This window comes from Galeopterus variegatus, unplaced genomic scaffold, assembly GCF_000696425.1.
Source record: "Galeopterus variegatus unplaced genomic scaffold, G_variegatus-3.0.2 Scaffold2902, whole genome shotgun sequence".
Classification (NCBI taxonomy): Eukaryota; Metazoa; Chordata; class Mammalia; order Dermoptera; family Cynocephalidae; genus Galeopterus; species Galeopterus variegatus.
In genome coordinates, this window is record NW_007729013.1 from 40,760 (window position 1) to 51,967 (window position 11,208).

The window sequence follows — 11,208 nt, forward strand, 5'->3', positions numbered from 1 at the left end:
CACTGAGGGTTGCGATCCGTTGCCGGACACGAAAAAAGACAAAAAAGAAAAAAAAAAAATATAGCAGGAGGAGGGTCTTTAGGGCCATCCCCACTGGCTGCCTGCCCAACTGAAATCACTTGTCGCAGAGGTCATGCGGGGATGAATGCGGTAGCATGTGTCATACACTTGGGATCGTGCAGGGTGTCCTGCATGTGGCAGGAATGCACCTGCCATTAATTTTTCATTCCTCACTCTGCCACTTGCCGGGGCCTGGATAGTTCAGGCAACAGGGCCTGAGACCCCAAACCAGCCCATGGTTCCTCAGAGGGAGGGGTGCACAAGATGGGGCTGGGCACATGCAGCAGCCGGAGGATCAGCCTCTGGGGGTGAAGACCTGGAAGGGTCACAGCCCAGGAGGGCCCATGGCCCCTCATTGAGAGAGACTTGGTCCAGTCCTGGGAAATCTTGGTGTCAGGGCCCAGGAAGACCTCTCAGGACCTGGCTGGGGGTAGAGGGTGGGGCCACATCTGTGGTCAGAGGGTCCTTAGTGCCTGAGTCTAAGGAAAGCGGTGATTAACCCCACCTATGCTATGTGACCCCAGGCAAGTGTCTCTCCCTCTCTGGGCTTCCCCCTGAAATGCCTGCTTAAAACGGCCTTGCGGCTCACAGAGGGGCAGACAGCAGGCTGAGGGCTGTTGGCAGCCTCCCGTCCCTCAAGACTGGTACTGGGTGGGGGCCTGCCAGTCTCATGCCTGCCCCCCAACCCCCGCAGCTGTTCTCCATCGTGGTGTTCGGCTCCATCGTGAACGAGGGCTACCTCAACAGCTCCTCAAAGGGCGAGAAGTTCTGCATCTACAACCGCAATGCCAATGCCTGCAGCTACGGCGTGGCTGTGGGCGTGCTCGCCTTCCTCACCTGCCTCCTCTACCTGGCCCTGGACGTGTACTTCCCCCAGATCAGCAGCGTCAAGGACCGCAAGAAAGCCGTCCTGTCAGACATTGGCGTCTCAGGTGAGCCCCCGCCCCAGCAAGTCCCCCTTAGAGCAGAGGGCCCCTCTGTGCCACCTCCCTGGTGAGCCTCAGGAGCACTAAGCAAGGGGGTGACTGGACACCTAGCACACAGTAGGTGCCCTGGGAGCCTCAGTCTCCCCTTCCACCTCCCCAGCCGGACCTAGGCAGCACCGGGGCCTGGAACTGGGGAGCTGACATGACCTGCTGCCATTTTCCCTTCAGAAATGGCCTTTGGCAGAGCCACCCTGACCTCTGCCCCATGAGCTGTAGGAATCTGATTGGCAGATGCTTTCAGCAGGGGTGGGAACCATGGACTGCAGCTCACTGAGCTGAGGCTGAGGTCTCAGGCCTCTGGGCTGCGACCTCCCACCACTTCCAGACCTGAGGCTCTCAGGAGGAGCCCGGCTGACTGCAGGAAGTGAGACCAGGGCCCCTCTGACCAGAAGGAACTAGAACTAAGTTAGTGGTCCTCAAACTTCCAGGGAGCCCAGGGTTCTCCAGCGGTGCCTGTGGGAGGTGGGCTGGGCCTCAGGCACCCCACCATCTTGGCACACACGCATTTTATCCTGAGCAGCTCTGGGCTTCTCTGGGCAGACTCCAGGCACCCACAAGAGATCATGTGGTCATGAAGCTTCCACTACTAAAGCCCCCAGACCTCAGCTCTCAAAGTCTCCTCACTAAATCTGGGGGCTTTGGGAGGCTACGAGTGCGTTAGAAGTTGAGGCCCAGCCCTGCCCAAGCTGACCTGCCTCCCTGCCCCATCTTGTCACCCTCCTCCCCTCACCCAGTTCTCTGGAAGCCTGTGGTAGGGCAGGGTGGGAGCCTCCTCCCTGGGGAGCTGCCGGCCTCGGGGGTGGACTGTGGGGCCTGAGTCGGGGCTGTAGCTGGGAATTGGTGTTTGGCAGAGGGTGGAGACACCCGGCCTGAGGTGACGCTTCTTCTCTCTGTCTCTCCCTCCTTCCCACTCTCTCACTGCCCATGGCTATCCTCCTTCTGGTCCTGGCCCTGCCCTCTGTGTTCTCTCTCCCCTCTGCCTCTGGCTGATTTCTCGGTCCTCACTTGCACCTTCTCTTGGCTCCTCTCCCCTCTCCCTCTTTGCCTCTCCCTTTGTGGGTGGGGGAGCATGGGAGACATGAACTTCCTCCTGTTCCTCGGTTTCCCCGTTTCCTCCACACTCACCCTCTCCCCCGTGCATGGCTCTCTACCTGTTTTGCCTGGCCCTGGGGACCCCTCCCTCTTTGCCTCTCCCTTTGTGGGTGGGGGAGCATGGGAGACATGAACTTCCTCCTGTTCCTCGGTTTCCCCGTTTTCTCCACACTCACCCTCTCCCCCGTGCATGGCTCTCTACCTGTTTTGCCTGGCCCTGGGGACCCCCCAGCCTTCTGGGCCTTCCTCTGGTTCGTGGGTTTCTGCTACCTGGCCAACCAGTGGCAGGTCTCCAAGGCAGAGGACAACCCACTGAACGAAGGGACGGACGCAGCCAGGGCCGCCATTGCCTTCTCCTTCTTCTCCATCTTCACTTGGGTGAGTACAGCCGCCCACTGAGCCTACACTTGCCCCCCAGCCATGCTCCCAGGCTAGTGGCCTTTGCCAGCAGGACAGTCACACGGTGATGTCAGGCCCTCGCTCTGGTGCAGAGCAGCCTTCCTGGGGGTCGTGGACACCCCGAAGCACTCTGGGTGGATGGTGTTTATTATTCCCTTGTGCAGATGCGAAGGCAGAAGCCTCTGTGGGAAGTTGAGGCTTCAAGGCTGGGAAGAAGCCCAGGCCGAGGAGTCAGAAGACCTGGTTCCCATCCCAGGGCCGCCTCTAATTTTGCTTGCCTCTGAATTCCCGACTGCGTGATGAGGGGCTCACAAACTCACATACCCATGGGCCAGACAGGGCCCGAGAGCACATGGGCGGGCTGGGTGGCCTCTGCATGCTATCCCAAGAGGCCACCCTCTGCTCGGCTCCTGTTGTTACAGAGGCTAGGACTTCCAGTTTTCTCAGAGAAGCCAGAATTTTTATATGAAATCTGATCTCTATGTGTTGGCAATTTATTCAAGTTAAAAAAAAAAATCGTGCGGGTCAAAGAAGGCATGTCTGTGGGCCCAACTGGCCAGTGACCACTCCTTTGCAGGCTCTGGCTTTGTGGTCTCAAGGGCCCACCAGCACGACAGAAGGGCTGGCCCTTCCTCCCCACCAGTCTAGGTTGTCTCTATCTCTTCTTTTCTCCTAATCTCCCTCCTGCGGAGATCTAGGGTCACATCAGCTCTATGTCCCCATCTGCAGCCCCCTCTCCTCCAAGCTTTCCAGTAGTCCTTGGACCCTTGAGGCTATATACAGGCAGCTAGCCCTCCGTGCTCTGGCCACCCACCCTCCTAGGCCTGCCCTGGGGTGACTTCTTTCTCTTTTTGAGGGCCTCCGGATATCCATTTTCTTCTGGGACACCCACCTCCCCCTAGTAAAATATCAGGAGAGTTTGGACGGGGGGACCCATGGTTTAGGCTCTAGTGGGCCAGCCATGGTTACTCCAGCCCTTGTTGTCCTCAAGCCTGGGCAGGAAGAACCAGTTGACTCCAGGGGATCTCAGTCCAGGGAAGGTGCCCAGAAGCAGGGACCACCTGCCCCCAGGGAGGAGTTTGGGATCAGTAAGCCCTGAGTGGGGGCGGGTCTGAAGTATCTGACTGACAGGTGCCCACCTGGCTCACTGGAGCCAGCCTCCCTGCTGGCACCTCTGCCCTTCCCAGCTCTTCCCCACCAGCCTCACCCCTGCTCTCTCCTGGCAGAGCCTGACCGCAGCCCTGGCCGTGCAGAGATTCAAGGACCTTACCTTCCAGGAGGAATACAGCACACTGTTCCCTGCCTCGGCGCAGACGTAGGCCTCCCCGCTTGCAAAGGCAGGGAGCCCCAGGTCACATCTGGTGGCGAGGTGGCAGGAGCAGCTTTGCCAGAAGTGTCCAGGATGCCAGGGCCTGGAGGGCAGTGGAAGGNGAGACACCCGGCCTGAGGTGACGCTTCTTCTCTCTGTCTCTCCCTCCTTCCCACTCTCTCACTGCCCATGGCTATCCTCCTTCTGGTCCTGGCCCTGCCCTCTGTGTTCTCTCTCCCCTCTGCCTCTGGCTGATTTCTCGGTCCTCACTTGCACCTTCTCTTGGCTCCTCTCCCCTCTCCCTCTTTGCCTCTCCCTTTGTGGGTGGGGGAGCATGGGAGACATGAACTTCCTCCTGTTCCTCGGTTTCCCCGTTTCCTCCACACTCACCCTCTCCCCCGTGCATGGCTCTCTACCTGTTTTGCCTGGCCCTGGGGACCCCCCAGCCTTCTGGGCCTTCCTCTGGTTCGTGGGTTTCTGCTACCTGGCCAACCAGTGGCAGGTCTCCAAGGCAGAGGACAACCCACTGAACGAAGGGACGGACGCAGCCAGGGCCGCCATTGCCTTCTCCTTCTTCTCCATCTTCACTTGGGTGAGTACAGCCGCCCACTGAGCCTACACTTGCCCCCCAGCCATGCTCCCAGGCTGGTGGCCTTTGCCAGCAGGACAGTCACACGGTGATGTCAGGCCCTCGCTCTGGTGCAGAGCAGCCTTCCTGGGGGTCGTGGACACCCCGAAGCACTCTGGGTGGATGGTGTTTATTATTCCCTTGTGCAGATGCGAAGGCAGAAGCCTCTGTGGGAAGTTGAGGCTTCAAGGCTGGGAAGAAGCCCAGGCCGAGGAGTCAGAAGACCTGGTTCCCATCCCAGGGCCGCCTCTAATTTTGCTTGCCTCTGAATTCCCGACTGCGTGATGAGGGGCTCACAAACTCACATACCCATGGGCCAGACAGGGCCCGAGAGCACATGGGCGGGCTGGGTGGCCTCTGCATGCTATCCCAAGAGGCCACCCTCTGCTCGGCTCCTGTTGTTACAGAGGCTAGGACTTCCAGTTTTCTCAGAGAAGCCAGAATTTTTATATGAAATCTGATCTCTATGTGTTGGCAATTTATTCAAGTTAAAAAAAAAAATCGTGCGGGTCAAAGAAGGCATGTCTGTGGGCCCAACTGGCCAGTGACCACTCCTTTGCAGGCTCTGGCTTTGTGGTCTCAAGGGCCCACCAGCACGACAGAAGGGCTGGCCCTTCCTCCCCACCAGTCTAGGTTGTCTCTCTCTCTTCTTTTCTCCTAATCTCCCTCCTGCGGAGATCTAGGGTCACATCAGCTCTATGTCCCCATCTGCAGCCCCCTCTCCTCCAAGCTTTCCAGTAGTCCTTGGACCCTTGAGGCTATATACAGGCAGCTAGCCCTCCGTGCTCTGGCCACCCACCCTCCTAGGCCTGCCCTGGGGTGACTTCTTTCTCTTTTTGAGGGCCTCCGGATATCCATTTTCTTCTGGGACACCCACCTCCCCCTAGTAAAATATCAGGAGAGTTTGGACGGGGGGACCCATGGTTTAGGCTCTAGTGGGCCAGCCATGGTTACTCCAGCCCTTGTTGTCCTCAAGCCTGGGCAGGAAGAACCAGTTGACTCCAGGGGATCTCAGTCCAGGGAAGGTGCCCAGAAGCAGGGACCACCTGCCCCCAGGGAGGAGTTTGGGATCAGTAAGCCCTGAGTGGGGGCGGGTCTGAAGTATCTGACTGACAGGTGCCCACCTGGCTCACTGGAGCCAGCCTCCCTGCTGGCACCTCTGCCCTTCCCAGCTCTTCCCCACCAGCCTCACCCCTGCTCTCTCCTGGCAGAGCCTGACCGCAGCCCTGGCCGTGCAGAGATTCAAGGACCTTACCTTCCAGGAGGAATACAGCACACTGTTCCCTGCCTCGGCGCAGACGTAGGCCTCCCCGCTTGCAAAGGCAGGGAGCCCCAGGTCACATCTGGTGGCGAGGTGGCAGGAGCAGCTTTGCCAGAAGTGTCCAGGATGCCAGGGCCTGGAGGGCAGTGGAAGGCTGGCTTGAGGAGCCAGTTAAGATTTGCCACCCACTCATTGCCCCCTTTGTTTATTCTTCATGCGTTCATTCATTCAGTAAACATTTATCGAGCAGCTGTTTGTGCCTAGTGATGAATTAGATGGAGCCCCTGGCCCCGGAAATCCACAGGCTGGGGAGGGGAAAACAAACATGTCAAAATCTACCCCAAATGGACTGCCACAGGCTTAGAGGCTTGGAGGTGGCTCCCTACACTGCTGCCAGGAGATGTTCATGGCAGAGGTGCTGAGCTGTGGACAGCTGTGGTGTGAAGGATGATCTTACGGTCCACATGGAGGCTTGGCTGCCAAGAGGGGCTCGGCTTAGGATGTCAGAGGACTCCTGGCCCAGCTCTGCTGTCATGTGCTATGACTCAGAGCAAACCCCAGCACCTCTCTGAGCCTCAGTTCACTTCTCTGGAAGGAGGGTGATGACGGACCAGCCTCTCAAGGTTGTTGTCCAGATTAGACAAAGGCCAGCACAGGGCTCGGCACAGGGGTGCTCAGTAAATGTAAGCTCTTTCGTTCATTCATCCGTTCTTCCCAGGGAGTCGGTCATCTCCATAATGTCTACTTTGGGAGTGATTCTCATGTGGTAAATTCTTGCTCTTCCAAAGGACCTTGGCCTCTGGTTCTACACAGTTTCCCTCCTTGGGGCCCTTACCTGCCTGGGCAGAAACCCACCTATCCCTCCACTCTCTGCAGGAGTTAAGGAAGCAGTGGAGCGTAAACAGGTCCCAGAGCAAGACCTCAGCCTGGCTAGGGGCTGAGCACGCAGGGGCATGCATGTGCAGACTGCTTGCTGCATAGTGGAGATGCCGCAGAGAGTACTGGCTCTGAGAAAATGGGGCCAGGTGGACTATACAGTCTCTGGGCTCTGAGCGGAACTCCCAGCCTCCCCTCCGCAGCCCAGTCTCACGGGGGCCCAGGCTCCTCCTCTCACCTGTCTTGTGGCCTCTTGAACTTGTTGGCGTAAGAAGGCCTTCCCTCAGTGGGGACAGAGGACTGATCACAGAAACAGTACCAGGTGCCTGTAAGCCAAAGGCCCCTCCCTGGAAGGGTCCACAGAGGTCAACTTCTCCAGCCCTCTGCTTAGCCGGGGAGCTCTGGGAGAAGCAAGCTCTCGGGGATTCACTCGCTCATTCCCCGTTGCTCTTGTAGGCTTGCCAAAGATTCAAGACTGCCCCAAGGGAGCTCTTCACCCCCCCCCCAGCTTCTTCAGGCTCCAGCGTCTAACCCCCAGCAGCCAGGACTTCATACCAAATTAGTGGAAACACCCAAGAGGCCCATACTGCATTCTCCAGGCCAACTTCTTTAGGCCCAATCTGCCTTCCCCAGGCCCCTGGCACTTTACTTTAAACAGCCACTTCCCAGAAAGGACTGCTCCTCAGAGCTTTTGTCAGTGAGCACAGAACAAAAGTTTATGCCTAGTCACTAGGCTTCTGGAACTTTCTGGAATAAAACGCCAGACATACTTCACTCCCTGCCTCTTCACTGAGTGGCCCTTTTGGGTTCCTGGTTAACTGAGAGCCTTGTCAGAGGGCTGGTCAAAGGGAAGGAGGTATGGGGGCAGGAGAGGCTGGCCTGGGAAGGGGTAAGACCCCCATGCTCTGGCTGGGTTCTGGCACTAACTCTGTCATGGACCCTCCCTTCTCTAGGCCTTAGTCTTCCCAGCCCAAAAACGGGTATGGAGAGCATTAGCATTTTTCCATCACAGGCAGATTCCCAGGGCTGGAAAGATTTCTAGCAAAGGCTTTCACGATAAACCTATAAGCTGTTTCTTTGATGACAAGTTTGATTTAATCCTTAGCTCTGTGTGGTCTATGTCTAATAACAATATAATTGCTTTTATTGAAAAAGAATTTTCTAGGCCAGCCCGTGGCTCACTCGGTAGAGTGCGGTGCTGATAACACCAAGGCCACGGGTTCGGATCCTATATAGGGATGGCCGGTTTGCTCAATAGCTGAGCGTGGTGCTGACAACACCAAGCCAAGGGTTGAGATCCCCTTACCGGTCATCTTTTTAAAAAAAAAAAAAAGAAAAAAAAAAAAGAAAAAGAATTTTCTAACTATGCATGTGTGCTGTAGACAAGTCTTTCCCAAACTGGACTCTTTGAAAAAAGGGTTTCTTCGGTGGTCAGATAAGGTTGGCAAACATTGTTTGCCAGGGGCTGGCCGATTAGCTAAGTTGGTTAGAGTGTGCTGCTGATAATACCAGGTTCAATCCCTGAACTGGCTAGCTGCAAAAAAAAAAAAAAAAAATGTGGCTTTGCCATAGTTTCTCCCTTGGGGATCCAGCATACATTGAATAGTCAAAGCTCTGACAAGTTGTGTGGTCCTGAAACTTGTTTTACTCTGTTTAAAATTTCCCAAACTTGTATGACCAAGTGTTTCAGCTAGAATTAGGTTCAGCAGCAAGTGACAGAAATCCCAAATAACAATGATTTAAACAAAGTCTGAGTCCAGCGAGGCCATCCCAGGCTGGCATGGCTCCAGAGGTCTTCAGTGACCCTGGCCTCTTCCGTCCCTACAATTTGGCTCATGGTCCTGGTGGTCCAGTTTGGCAATTAGAGCTCCAGCCATCACATCTGCATTCCAGGCATGAGGTCAGATGGTGGGACAAAGAACATGGGGTACGCCGTTGGCCAAAACTTAGTCACATGACCACGTCCAGCTGCAAGAGAGATAGAAGAAGGGCTTTTAGGAGCTGTCAGCAGTTCTCTGTCGCACTAAGAAACTGTTTTCTCATTCCGTGTAACGCCTCTGAGAACGCAGTTTTAGAAGGAGGCTGTGGGTTATTTTAAAACTCCACAGTGGAGAGCTAGAATATTTGGTGGCCTAGGGTGACCTCTGGGACTGGGAGACATAGGACAGATGACTTCTGAAGTTCTTTTTGGCTGGAGGATGTGGTTTGGGGCCTCTTCTCGAGAGTGGCTGCGAGGACATCCTTCCCCTCGGTCAAGCTTGGTTTCATCTTTGGTGCTTTGAGGATCTTTAACCCTCTATTGCCTGTTTCCTGTGAACTACCCGCCACTAACCCAGTGCTCTTGTCTGTCTCTCCCCTAACTGTCCCCTCCCACCTGTCCTTATCCCCGCCGGCCCCATCCCCAGGCGGGCCAGGCTGTGCTGGCCTTCCAGCGGTACCAGATTGGCGCCGACTCGGCCCTCTTCTCCCAGGACTACATGGACCCCAGCCAGGACTCCAGCATGCCTTACGCCCCCTACGTGGAGCCCAGCACCGGGCCGGACCCCGCCGGCATGGGCGGCACCTACCAGCAGCCGGCCAACGCCTTCGACGCTGAGCCCCAGGGCTACCAGTCGCAGGGCTACTGAGCCACAGTGACTGCCTGCCCCTGCCCCTGCGCCCTCCACCCCAGCCCCCACCCCAACATCCAGCCCCCTGTCCCCTCCCAGGCTGCCCTGCCCAGCACCTCTTCATGTGAGTTGTTCCCTGAGGTTCAGGGTAGCTCGGGGTGGCCAGGTGTTGGGCTGGGTGTCCACATACGTGTACAAGTGTGTCCGAGGGCATGTGTCCAGCAGGGGCCTGGAGGGTGGGGGCCAGGGTGTGTGCATTCATTCACCGTGTCATCGAGCATTCACTGAGCGCCTACTGTGTGTTGGGCCTGTGCTCGGCCTGGGTGGCGAAAGGCAGAAATGGTCCCTGGAAAGGGGAATGATGAGATGTGGCGGAGTCCCTCTTGGTCCCAGAGGCAGGAATGGTGGGAAAGATAGACCGGGACGGTGCTGGGAAGTTTGGCTGCATGGGGCAGTAGTCACAGGGTGAGTGGGAACACCACAGGACACTGGGGGCTGTCACACCCAGAGCCCTCTCCACTCCACAGCAGACTGCTAGGAGTGTCAGGACTGTCTCAACTCATGGTTCAGGAAACATGCCTGGAGATGTCAAGGTCACTGGCCTAGGGTCACTCAGGCAGCTAGTGATGGAGGCAGGGCCAAGCCCAGGCCAGCCAACCACAGAGCACCCACTCTTCCTTGTCTTCCCACCTTCCCCCCATCCCCGAGCCTGGGGCTCAGTGCCACTGTCATTCTGGGAGGACTTGGGGACCTTGGCCCCGTGAAACACCCAGATTCTGCTGCAAGCCAAGGGCCTGTTCTGCCCCAGCTGTTCCCCCTACCCCCGGGGACAGCCCGGCCTCAGGGTCCCCCACCCACATCCCCACCGGCCCCTCCCCCAGCCCTTGGCCTCCTCCTAGAGGACTCACCCACCTCACTTGTGTCCCTGTGTGTTGTTCTGTGCTCTGTGTATACCACGGGGAGCTTATCCGAGAGAGCTCCAGCNCCCTGTGTGTTGTTCTGTGCTCTGTGTATACCACGGGGAGCTTATCCGAGAGAGCTCCAGCAAGCCCCTTTGTGGCCTCCCAAAGGACTGATCACTGTCCCTGCCTCTAGGAGGGCTCGCTAAGTCCTTGCCAGGGCTGGGTGGAAGAGGAGGCGCAGATGGTGGTGGGACTGGCCCAAGGTCACAGTGAGTGAGAGGCAAAGCTGGACTTGCTGCCTGGGTTTCTTGGCCCCAGCTACCCAGCTGGTGCCCGAGTCCCCACCCTTGTGATCTCCCAGGAAATAACTGATCTGGGACACTGTGTCATCTTTTCTTTCATCTGGGGTCAGCCAGGAGTTTGGGGCTGGAGCAGCCAAGGGTATGGGATGTGCTTCTCCTGGCCTTCTAGCCCCACTGAGGGGCCAGCCTTTCTAGGCAGAGCAGAGGGGACAGGGGCTTTGGAATCCACAAGGTTGGCTTGCAAGCTGCAGCTGTGGGGATGCGCGGCCCCCAAGATGATATGGGTGAGAGCCCCTGGGGCATAGTAGGCTCAGAGAAGACCACGGACTGTAGGGGAGAGGGTAGCAGGTGACCCCAAAGGCATGAAAGGGTTGTGATGCCTGAGAGGGTGGTGATCCCTTCTGAGTGGAGGCCGGAAGGGATCTTGCGTAAGGTGTACTCTTCAATGAGCCTTAGTGACAGGGAGAGAGCTCGGGACCCATCCTCCTGTCTGTGCCCAGCGTGCACTGGCCATGGCCAGTCCGTCATGGAGCAGAGGGGGTTGTGGGACAGGCATGGTGGTGGTTGCTTCCCCACCTTCACCCATGCCCCTCACAAGAACCCTAAGAGGCAGATAGTCACTCACTTGCTCATTCATTCAGTAGACAGTTATCGGGCACCTGAGCTGGGGATACAGAGGGCATGCGTGGTCCCTGCCCTCGCAGAGCTTAGAGTCCAGCAGAGGGGATGAGCACAAAACAGATGAGGGCAGAGAGTCCATTGCAGGAAGCACTATGCGAGTGCA

General features: G+C 57.2%; 1 protein-coding gene and 1 long non-coding RNA gene across 2 annotated transcripts; both read left to right on the forward strand.

Annotated features, from left to right (window-relative positions):
- The first annotated feature begins 141 nt into the window (after nucleotides 1–141).
- On the forward strand, nucleotides 142–10,075 carry SYNGR1 (synaptogyrin 1). The gene is made up of 4 exons (XM_008583409.1): nucleotides 142–150; nucleotides 755–992; nucleotides 2,371–2,516; nucleotides 9,017–10,075. The coding sequence occupies exons 1-4, from the start codon at nucleotides 142–144 to the stop codon at nucleotides 9,236–9,238; spliced, it is 615 nt and encodes a 204-aa protein (XP_008581631.1). The 3' UTR covers nucleotides 9,239–10,075.
- On the forward strand, nucleotides 4,350–5,984 carry LOC103599289. The gene is made up of 2 exons (XR_551274.1): nucleotides 4,350–4,438; nucleotides 5,686–5,984. It is a non-coding gene; the product is annotated as an uncharacterized LOC103599289 (long non-coding RNA).
- Nucleotides 10,076–11,208: the final 1,133 nt, after the last annotated feature.

Coding starts and splice junctions, on each gene's coding strand:
- SYNGR1 (XM_008583409.1), top strand. Junction 993..2,370: donor GTCAGACATTGGCGTCTCAG/GTGAGCCCCCGC, acceptor GGGACCCCCCAG/CCTTCTGGGCCTTCCTCTGG. Junction 2,517..9,016: donor TCTTCTCCATCTTCACTTGG/GTGAGTACAGCC, acceptor CCCCATCCCCAG/GCGGGCCAGGCTGTGCTGGC.